This window comes from Perna viridis, chromosome 2 (assembly GCF_037379345.1).
Source record: "Perna viridis isolate PV_CMFRI_1.1 ecotype Kerala chromosome 2, ASM3737934v1, whole genome shotgun sequence".
Lineage (NCBI taxonomy): Eukaryota > Metazoa > Mollusca > Bivalvia > Mytilida > Mytilidae > Perna > Perna viridis.
The window spans coordinates 18,342,702-18,354,671 of record NC_142446.1 but is presented as its reverse complement, the minus strand read 5'-3'; the positions used below and the strand labels follow the sequence as shown (position 1 = coordinate 18,354,671).

At 31.1% G+C, this 11,970-nt stretch overlaps 1 protein-coding gene across 1 annotated transcript in view; it reads left to right on the top strand.

The window, feature by feature from the left end:
- The first annotated feature begins 10 nt into the window (after positions 1–10).
- The window catches only part of LOC148623900 (conserved oligomeric Golgi complex subunit 2-like), a 28,490-nt gene continuing 16,530 nt past the window's right edge, over positions 11–11,970 (top strand). The window contains exons 1-7 of the mRNA XM_088566200.1: positions 11–157; positions 2,930–3,091; positions 4,369–4,434; positions 6,159–6,239; positions 8,842–8,930; positions 10,008–10,113; positions 10,413–10,592. Of these exons, the coding sequence (XP_088422326.1) occupies positions 77–157; positions 2,930–3,091; positions 4,369–4,434; positions 6,159–6,239; positions 8,842–8,930; positions 10,008–10,113; positions 10,413–10,592 (765 nt within the window). The 5' untranslated portion in view covers positions 11–76. The remainder of the gene's footprint in view (positions 158–2,929; positions 3,092–4,368; positions 4,435–6,158; positions 6,240–8,841; positions 8,931–10,007; positions 10,114–10,412; positions 10,593–11,970) is intronic.

The following is an 11,970-nucleotide window of genomic DNA, read 5'->3' as shown; positions in this document are numbered from 1 at the left end:
TCGGACGTAATTTGCACTCTCCCTAACCGGATGTTATTAGTATTACTTCCCTTGCTTTGCCAGCAAAACAGTGGATATGACTGGTGATCCAAACAAAACCGTTCCTCTTCCCAGTGGACCAGCATCCCTTTGCTTTGACAAAGATATATTTATGAAGGTTAATTTCGTTGAAGTTCTCATCGTCACTTGTCTTTAACCAAATGTTCCAAGTATTTTCAACAAAAATGTACAGATTGATTGATTGAAGTCATGAAGAAGAATGATTCTGAGTAGTTCCGATCAAATAACATAGACGTCTTTGAAACATTTTTTACTATTTGTAAAGCTTCAATTGATTGTAATGTAGTGTGAGCTATTGCCATCACTTGGCGTCTGTCATCATCATCTGTTGTCGTCCTCTGTCGTCGAAAAATTAAAAAATACTAAAAATAGAACATAGGAGTCTGACAGTAGTTTTTCACATATATCTCCAAAGCCGCCAAATTCTTTCAATAGCTCAAATGATCCTCAAAAAATTAGGTCTACAAAAGTGTTCAGGGATAAATTCTGACGGGGTAAAAGTGTTCAGTATGATGAGATCTATCTCTGGTCAAATTTTGGTTTAATCCGTTTAGCCATGTTGGAGTTATTGCCCTTTTTCAACGATTTTTGCTATTTTTAATGTTATTTCTTTCAAAAATCTTCTCCTCTGACACTATTTTACCAATTGAAATCAAACTTGGTATGAATGTTCCTTTGGGTATCCTGCATAGAACTGATGTGGGGATTTTAGATTTCGTCGAAAAACGTGGCCACCATTACTAAAAATAGAACATAGGTGTCAGCAGATTTTTGTAAATATCTCCAAAACGTTCGGTTTAGCTAAATTCTGACACATGGTAAAAGTGTTTAGCATGATGAAGTCTCTCTGGTCAAATTTTGGTTTTAAACTAATGAGTCATGTTGGAGATATTGCCCTTTTTCAACGATTTTTGCTTTTTTAAATGTTATTTCTTTCAAAAATCTTCTCCTTTGACATTAATTGATCAATTAGAACCAAACTTAGTACGAATGTTTCTTGGTGTATCCTGCATAGAACTGATGTGCGAATTTTTGATCTGTCAAAAAACATGGCAGTCGTTACTAAAAATAGAACATAAGGGTCAGACAGTAGTTTTTGCATATATCTCCAAAACCATTAGGTTTAGCCAAATTCTTTCAATAGCTGAAATAATTCTTATTATTAGGACTACAAAAGTCTTCAGGGATAAAAGTTGTCAGATGACTCCTTGTAAGAGTTATTGCCCTTGAAAGGGGAAAATTTTAACAGTTTTCAGTCAATATCTTGAAAATTATGATAGATTATAAGAAACTTTCAATTGTTGAAATGATCCTTATGATAAGCCCTACCAAAGACTTCTTGAGTCGAAATTGTTGGACAACTTCTTGTTAAATTTTTTGCCTTTGAAAGGCAAAATTTAACCAGGTGGGTGATTCAGGTTCCTGGGAGCCTCTTGTTCTTACTCCTTAAACAAACAAGAAAGAAGTATTGAAAACAAGTTGCCTACCCCCCATTTTTATGAAGATGAAAATAAACCAAAATGTAATTCGTTATTTTCACATTAACCTATCACAACTTTTTTTCAAAGATAATTGAATAAAATCTTCAGTTTCCCATTTATACATTTTCTGGGCATATGCTACAATTTATTTCAGATCATTCATCAAAAGGGGAAAAAGTAGTTTAATAAATAAGTGGAAAGGTCAGGAAATCTTGCTCTCCATTGTATGATAATTTTATCAATAAACTGGCTAATTAAGATTATTTCCTTAATCATAGGTCTTTGTTATAAGACACTTCAAGCATCTGTGCTAAATTTCAAACAATCACTTCCTAACTGCTAACATTACTTCCCAAAATAAGTCATTTCTGACAAAAAGATTTTTAGCCATTCATGTTTCAGAGCAAGGGATGATTTTTTCTGCTTTTTAGTGGAATTCCTCTTATTGAAATCCAGATTTTACTGTTTATGTATTTCCGATTTTACCAATTTCTGCTGTTTGACGACCTCATAAAATCTTCCCTGCAGAGCATTTACAATTAACATACTGAGGCATACCAAAAGTATTTAGTCACTTGCAAATATCCCATTACTTTATATACAAAACCATACTTTTTAAATGAAATTGTTAATGGCATATATCACAATTGATTTTAATAATTTTTTTTTGCTATTGAAAAGAAAAATGTTGAAATTAAGACAGAGTTTCAGAGAGTTTACTTCAGGAAAAATATTATTAAGTGTCATAAATTTATTTGGAAATAGTGTAAAATTGTAGCATCTTAAATTTTTGGTATTTAGCTTGTAAGTATTCAATGTTTTCAGAAGTGTCAGAGAGTTTAGTTTAGAAAAAAAAAATATATGTCATAAATTTATTTGGAAATAGTGTAAAATTGAAATGTTATCATTTTTTTTTCGTAATTAACTTGTCTGTATTCATCTAATTTCTGTTAGAATTTTTTTTTTTATTTGTGCCATAAACGTGAAAGTCGGAGACCTGCAGAGGCAAGTAGTAGTGAATGCCCTGCACAATTTTAATCATAATTGAGAGGACTTTTTGCTTTCTAAATAGTGACCATTGACTAAGATGTTTATGAAAGGCAGTTCTTGCCAGTATTGCATGACAATACACATCATGATATTGTAAATTGCTTCAAAGTATTATGATATGTATTGTATTGTGAACTCTCTCACAACACTCAGCTCTAATAAGGACATATTTATTTGTAGGTTTTTTTTGTTTGTTTTAATTATAGAATATTATATATATTAAAAAGTGTCCCTTACATAGAAAAATATACATGCTCTCAGTTTATAACTACATTTGCAATTTTACCTTAAAAAAACTACTATCATTTGTTGTAGTAAATTAACAGATCTATTTACAGGAAGGATTCGATGTTGATCACTTTGTGATGGAGTGTAGAAGAAGAGTACCATTAGAGACATTGAGAGATGACCTGAATACATATCTGAAAATTCTCCGCAGTGCCATGATAGAACTGATTAATAAAGACTACGCAGATTTTGTTAACTTGTCAACTAATTTGGTAAATTTAACTGGGATATAATTTTACTTGTTGTGAACTAGGTTGCGTATTTAGCAATTCAGCTCTTATTCTTGTTAGGTGATATGGTCTTTAGAAGCATGATGAGACTACATCAACATGTTAATTAGTACTTGTATTACCTGTATTTATAAGTATACTTATTGACTGGGTATGAAGGAAATAGTATGTTTTTTTCCCTGAGGTACAATTATTGCCCAAGGTGAAGCGGAGGGAAATAATGTAACTGAGGGGGAAATTATCATACTATTTCCTGAATATACAGTCAGTAAGTGTTTTATTGTACCAAGATACAAATTTATACTAAAGATTGAAAGTGACAACATACTAGATCTCAAGAAATTAGGAACTTCATAGTCCTTTTCTAGTAGTCACATACACAGTCATATTTTTTTACTTTGATGAGACAGCAGACACGCAAATTTATTTAACAAATTGGTCTCATCCTGATGTTTCTGTAGTCTGACTGAAATTTGAAGTCTCTTGACTCAACCTTGAATAAATATGATTGCAAAGAATTCTGAATGAAGTGTTAAAAACCTAGCCAATCCGGTAAGAGCAATGAAAATTTTGTGAAATATAATTACCCTTGGGGTCAAATTGTTTCATGGAGTGCTAATACCAGTAGTTTAGAAACCATTCACAATAGTCTTTTGGTGTGCAACTCAGCAGAATAGTAAACTGAGGTATAATAAATATAAAATGTAACAAAAGCGAAATGCAATAGATTCACCCACAATATTAATGTTTCTTTAACTCAGCAATGTATCTGACTTTTTAATGGAAAAAGAAATTTTCCTGTTATTAAAACCAACTTAATTTTATATTGTACAACTTGATTTGTTTCTAAAAACTGCATTTTCTCACTAACTATTTTCTGCTATTGACATATTCATCATTTGAGAATTCCAACACTGTTAGTAACATGACAACTTCTAACATTATATTTAGATTATTAAAGCTAGTTTGCTATGTTTTGGCTTGATAAACCCTGGTATTAAAATTCTTTGATAAGTACTTATAGACATGTTTAAAGAAAATGTATATTACACATTGATGACTATACTACATTGTCAATTTCAATGTGTAGATTCACTCTTCATTAGTCTAAATCAATTAAGTCTTTGAAAGGGACTAAATAATTTAATGCTGTCGGAATTGCAGTGGACTAGTCTTGAAAATGATAGGAAGTAACTATTCTATTCAGTTGGAACATCGAAAGAAATAATATAATGCAAACATTGTTTTCTTTCCTGTAGGTTGGAATGGACAAAGCAATATCAAATCTTACCATACCATTAGGAGAAATGAAGGATCAAGTGACAGTGAGTATCTACAATAAATGACAAATGAATCAGCTGAGATGGATGGTAGCAGTACCTGTTCTTCCTGAACTGTGCGATGATGTTTTTTGAAACTTTCAGGGATCGTCATTGTGCACCTGTTGTATGATATTTTTGGGGTTTTTGATCATTCAGGATTAAAATACCTTATGTCGCTGATCCATCACTTGAACTTCCCTACTATTTCTGAACACTGCACAAAAATATAGTCCAAATGTAATTCCTTTTATATTATTCATTACATATTTTAAATCCAGTAAATATGTTTCTTGCATTTATTCAGCTTAATTACATTCTTTTATTTCTGCACTTGAAATTAAGGTCTAGTCTTCATATCAACTGAAGATTTGAGGGACTCCTTTTTGGCAGTGAAAGATATTTAGTAATAAATTTGCATTCAGGGAATTTAGTGTATAATGTGTGAAGAATGTTCCATTTAACTTGCTTAATAGTCAAATTCTCTGTCCTATCATTAATGTTTTACCATTAAAAACAGGAAGTGAAGAGCAGTGATTTTAACCAAGTAAAATTGACGGGGATATTCAAATTCATAATAGTGTTATTTTTTTGAAAATCTTTTGTTCATCAAGGAAATTATTTTCTTAAGCAGAATTTTTTTTTATTTGAGTAAGATTACAGTGTAGGGTAAATACTTTGTTAAAATAGTTTTTGAATGTAAATGTACATTGATTTTTGGACTGGTATAAAATTTTGGGAAAAAGGTGAAATGGAACAAAATTCGTAAATGTGTGTGAGGTTGGACTTGTAGTATGGTTAGACATTCAGTTTATACATATTAGGGATAAGAGCAGTTCTTAATAATATGTAAAATGCAAATGTATGATCACAGTTTTATTTTACATTAGGTAATCTTTGAAATTTTGTTCGTGGTACACTTTCACAAGAATTAAAAATCTCTAGTGCTAACAGCACTTTGATTTATCTGAATGCATTAAGGATTCAAAAAGGTATGATTATGTCTTGTCATGTGACTCCATGGTTTCATGAGAATGGAAAGAGATTCAGAGAGATTTGTCATTAACATAGCTTTAAGTTCAGTACTAAATGGAAAACATCTTTTCGTGTAAAATTACTGATAAAAAATAACAAATATCTAGTTTTATATGACAAAAATGTTAAGATAAGCATAAAAAAGAAGATTTTGCATTTCGAGATCCTTTAAGTCAACATTGAAATGCAGATCAGTCTTCGAATTTCAACATTGGAAATTCCTGAAAGAAAATGAAACAAGAGCAAGACTTACAAACATGCACTTTGCTATGAACTCAGGTGAGTGATAAGGACCCATTTTAACTCTTCCTTAACCATTGATTTTTAAGGAATGATTATTACATATAATCCCACTGTACAACTCTTCAAAACAGCTGGATGGATTTTGTGTTGTTGAGGAATAAAGGGTCAAAAATGGGCCACTGCAATCTGGTCAAATAATTTTCCTGTGTCAAATATTTAATTACATTCAAATTCAGAGCTGTATCAAGCTTGAATGGCATGTCTGTACTCCCCCCAATAGTTCAAAGATCGATCTCTGCAGTTGTATCAAGCTGTGCTCCAAAAAGCCTTTTATTTCACCAGTATTGACACAATATCCATATGTTACTTTTTCACATATTTCTTTTTTAATTTATATGCATCAATCCATTATGAATTTTTCCATACATCTTTTGTTTTCAATCATTTTCCAGACTGTACGACTAGCCATGGAAGAAGCTGTAAATGCTGTAGAGGAAAAATTAAAACAGAGAGAGCAGATCAGAGAGAAAAAAGTAATGTCTAGTCTTTGACATTAGATAAATATAAAAAAATTTCCTTTAAGATGATAAATAAATGGTCAAAGTGAGCTAATGTCACTGCTTTTACATCCATCATATATTGTCTTTTCTGAATTTTTAACATTTTGTTAAACTTTGAAAACTTTTGTCCAATAGCAACTAAATTTGGCTGAAGTGTTGCATGGATTGGGGCTTTCTTTTTTGTTCGTGTTAGAACAATATGGCTGGCAGAGGCTTTATTAGTTCCCTACCGATGTTTTACGCTAAAGGGGACTCCTTCAGTCAGTTCACCTGTCAGTCTCATAAATCAGTTTTCTGCACTTCTTTCATCATGATTGCAGATATATATTCGATATTTGGTACATTGCTTTATCATGACAAGTTGCAGATCAAGGTCAAATTTTGTTCTGGTCAAATGATTGTTTACTGAGGTATGACACTTGTACATTTAAATTAATGCAAACACTCAACTTTCCACACTTTTTTGGTCATGCTTGAAGGTGTACATTTGATATCTGGTACATTGCTTTACATTGATAAGTTACAGATTAAGTTTGATGTTCCAATCCGATGATTTTTTTTTTGTATTAGTGATCCTTGGTTTTTGAAAGTTAATGCTGACTAAGTTTTCCACACTTTTCTCATAAACAATTTATGTATGAAGTTGGCATTCTGTTTTCTTCTGGGACTTTTAATTGTCATGCAATATTTTCAGAATGCTTATGTAATTCTGAATTGTCAATTTTAAAGTTCAACTCCGTTAAATTTACATCAACCTAATTAAAATAAGACCTAATTGTTCCATTGAACCACTGCATGTAGGAGGAGTACACTCCATTCTACTTAGTGTTCAGATGACCTTTTCAGAATTCTCTGTTTTTTTCCCTTTGAATAATGTTTTCACAATCATGAAAGCTGACATTCGATTGGTTGGTCAGAAAGGTCATCTGGACAGAAAACATAATGGAGTTTTTTAGATCCTTCATGCAGTTACTGATGGAAAATTTTGTAGGTCAAATGTTATTAGATTTAAACTATGTGTTTAACTTGATTAGATTGTTGACCTTAAAACATGATCCACTTTTGATGCTGTTCTGGTGCATCTTTCATGACCGTGGCCATTGAAACCCTTTTGAAAAACTGATTTTGGTTGAAGGAATAATCAAGGGAACCAAGATTCTAGGGGAAATCAAAAAAATGTAATCCAGGGACAATGACCAGACATTGAAAACAGACACACACAACAAAGAACACCAAAAACTGAGAGCATAAATATTTAAAAAATTTGTTTCTTTTCTTCTTCTTTTCCTGGAACATTCAAGGTAAATCCAGTGTAGCAATTCAAGCTTCTTGTAACCTCCAGGTTTGAACGTATGCTCTCATTAATTGACTTTGTTATAGGGTCTGTTACATTATCATTATATACATATATACAATTTTTTCCCTTTCTCTTAATACTTTTGAAATAATTTCAGGAATCCTTTCTGTTGTGTTTTATCCTTATATTCATCTCTATTGTTTGTAGAATCATTTCATCATAAATCTTTTTTTTCTGTTGCACAGCTGATAGTTTATAATGTTAATGCAGTATCAGCATTAGTTTTTGCATATGAAGGCAAAAAATTTTCAGTCATCTAATGTTGTCTTGTGTCATCTTCTGGAGACACTTTGTTTTCGTGTGATAACTTCTGTTGTGGTTGACCAATTGTTCTGAAATTTCAAAATGATTTACTAATCACTAAGGGAAGGTTCCTATTTAATTTAGACTTTGTGGCCCCCTACCATTTTAGAAAAAGGTACCAAACTGATGGCTGAAGATGTTTTATTTAGAATGTTTTTTTCTATTTTTTTTAATTATTCTTTTTTAATTGTATCAGCAGATTTAATGTGTTTTGAATCGTCTTCAACTTAAAGGGGGTCAAAATTCGGCAACACCAAAAAAATTCAACTTTTTTCATTTTTGTTCCAATTTTAAATTATTTTTATTGGATTCCTCATAAAAATCCCTGCCTGCTTTTTTTAATAAGATGTCAGATATCTCTTTAGGTTTTCTAGTATTAAGGGGTCGAAGGGGTCACACCTGAAAAAATTGACTTTTTTATTTTTGGTCCAATGAAAAATAAAAATAATTTATTGGATGCCTTATGAAATCCCCGCATGCATTTTCAGTCAGATTTCAGACATTTCAGACAGTTTTCTAGTTTTAAGGGGTCAAAGGGGCCACTCCCATAAAAAGACAACTTTTTTATTTTTGGTTCAGTTTCAGATTTTTTTTTCTGGAATTCATCATAAAAATTCAAATCAGTTTTCAGATATCTCTTACGAATGTTGAGTTATAAGGGGTCAAAGGGGCCAAGCCCAAAAAAATTAACTTTTTAATTTTTTGTCTGATTTAGAAAATTTTTAATTGAATTTATAACTTCATGCATTATAGTGTCCAAACCATTTTTTGTTTGCACAATAAATGTAAGTCTTTATGGTTAATTGTGTCAAAAACTAATATTGTGTCCACACTTGTCCCAACTGTTCAGGGGTTCGACCACTCGGGTCATATGTTGTGCGCAGCCAATCCAACAAGTCTATTTTTATAATCCAGGCATGTTTGCAACGTTTAATGAATATCATCAGTTCTGTTGAGAAGATAGAGAAATTATTGGGAATTTCAGACAGTCAATCATCCCCAGGGTAAGTAGAGACATATATTTTTATACTACTGCAAACATTTTGCATCATTTTTGTCTCATAGTTCCAAGACACTATAATATTGTGGGATAACTTGAGTATTAGTCTATGGGACCTATGAATTTGCAAAATTATTTACCACGAAAAGAGTTAATTTTTTTTTTGTGGTTGTGATCCCATCTTACCAATTAGGGTAAACAGGTGGCTGGAAAACTGCATTATTTAAAAACTTGGTCTTATTTGTCTATTTCTAGACCAGTTTTAGTGGGGTCATGATCCTTTCAGATTATCTGTAAGGACCAAAAATGGACTAAAAAGTGTACTGGTATTAAAACTGAATTTAGTCTTAATTGGCCTTTTTCTTGAACAGGTTTTTAAACAGACTTACGTAAATATCTTGTTTATATAAAAGTGTAAACAATTTTCTACTGATATGTTTGATTGGGCAATTAAAGGGGGTAAATACAGTATACTTGATTAGCTCTATAAAAACCTCAATTGAATTGAATTTGTATTACATTTCCTTACTTAAAATGCCCAAAATAATAATTTTTTTTCCAATTTGGCTTCTATTTTGAATATGTAAACAGACAGGAAGAAACTTTCAACTAATGAAATGATCATACAAAAAATGAACTTAGTTGATCTGTACAATTACTCTTTATATCAATCTAATTAAAATTATATCCCTCACTTGCTCCTCATTTATTATTATATTGTGTGTGAGTATGCAAAATAATAATAAATGGGGAGAAAGTTAGATTGTTTGTATAAGAATTATTGTCCTTAGAAATCTATCATACCAGTAAAAAAAATTTTTTTCCTACTATTTCAAAAAGTATAAAAGATTGGAAAACTTTCATTTGATGTTTGAGATGGCATAAAAGGAATACAAAAGTCTTTTTAGTTTGTACTATGTATTAACTTTTGAGTCAAATTATGTGATACATTTAATAAACAGTAATAAAGTCATATATCAAGTAACCATAAAATTCTTCCAATGCATTAAGTCAGTAAATATATGTTATGAATTAATTTCACATCAATAATGACTTAATAACACTTGATTTGAATTTTCAGAGCATTAACTGGACAGTTGATAGAGAGAGTAGCAAATGAGTTTAACAAATTACAGTTCAATGTCACCAAAAGTAAAGGTCATGCCTTAGTGGATAAAATCAGACCAGTATGTATTACTGAAAGGGATTCGGAAATTGTTTATTGTTGAATTTTTTAACTTTTTAAAATGGTGTTTCATGCATCTTGAAGCAATAACAAACAAAACTGAAGTGCTAAAATTGAGAATAAGGACAATAATGTTTAAGTTTGAACACCCATATTTTTTGTATGTTCTTAGAGATTCAACTTATTGTATCTCTATTAGAAAATTATGAAATAAAACAAAATGCTATCTATTAATATAACCTTGCTTTTTGGTATTTTATGACATATACTTTCACAACAAAGGGTTGGGTTTTTTTTCAGAGAATTACAACTATTACTACCACATTGCAGTACAGTTTAGAGGGACATTTTGTTGATGGATTAGAAAATGGAAACATGGAAATTTTACAACAGTGTTTAAGGACATATGCTTTGATAGACAAAATAAAAGATGCAGAAAATCTTTTCAGAATCAATGTTGTCCGTCCTTATATGGAAAAGGTAAAATGTCATTTCTTATCATACATTTATATATGAAAAACAATAAAAAAAAAACTGGACTTTCTTTATATGTGACTCAAACTAAACTTCAGGCATGACAACCTTGCAAAATTCTTAACCCCCACCACCACAAATTGATTGACATCACATGATCATGAAGATTAAATCATATAGTGAACCGAGTATAGTTTCGTTTTTTCCACATCCATTTTACTGTACATGTGCTATTTAAATTCAATCTATTTAAATCTGACAATATGCATCTGTATCCACACCTGTCATAAATGATAAATGAAATAAAAATGAATATATAAAAAACTTTATTTTATGGGGGTAACACTGTTTGTTTACAATTAATATCCCCTGAGGCCCTAAAATTGGGTAGATCTTTAAATTCTGCTACAAAAGACAGATTCCTTTTACATTTCTTTCTTCATTTGGAGGATATTTCAAAGAGAAAACTGTATTTCTGCAAAGTTCTGTCTTATGTTCTGTCTTAAAATTCATTTAGGGTTTACAGTGACAAAACTTGTCATTGACTAGGAAAGATAGGATGGGATACCCATTTTGTACCCATTCTTCTGAAACTGCAGAATAGATTTTTATGGATCTTCTCAGGTACAATAATGAGATAATGTCATTGTGCAATTTAATCCAGATGATTTATTATTCCAAAACTTCTCCTTAGTAACTTAAAAGTAGTGAAACTGTCAGAAAATGATTATAAGGTATAATGGCTGTTGAGCACCTGCCATTTTAATTTTATATCTTAATGTTGTTTTTTTTTTCCTTTACCATTTTAATGGACTCAAATGAGGTTACTGTTCTGTTTTTTCCCTTACCATTACATTGACTCAAATAAGGTTACAGTTCTGTTTTTTTTCCTTTACCATTTACATTGACTCAAATGAGGTTACTGTTCTGTTTTTTTTTCCTTTTCTTTTACCATTACATGGACTCAATTGAGGTTACTCTTCTGTTTTTTCCCTTTACCATTACATGGACTCAATTGAGGTTACTGTCCTGTTTTTTTTGTATCTTATGTTTGGACCTTTGATTTAAATAAGTTTTGATTTGGTAAAAATGTAATTTAATCTGGATCCTATTATAAGAGGGTCTCAAAGGGGGGTTTTCCTCATTTATAATGTTCATTTATGCTTAGAGGCATTTGTGTGAATTTATTTTGTGTCAGTTCAGTAAAGCATATTGGTACTACGAGTTGTATTTTCACATTGACTCTGTCTGGAATATCAAGATTCAGCTGTAGTGTCCATACTTTGTCTTCTCACTTTTCTCTACAATTTCTCATTCTCATGGTAGCAATATTGTGACAAAAATGTTTACCTGGCCAAACATGAACTTCTATTTAACAAGAGAC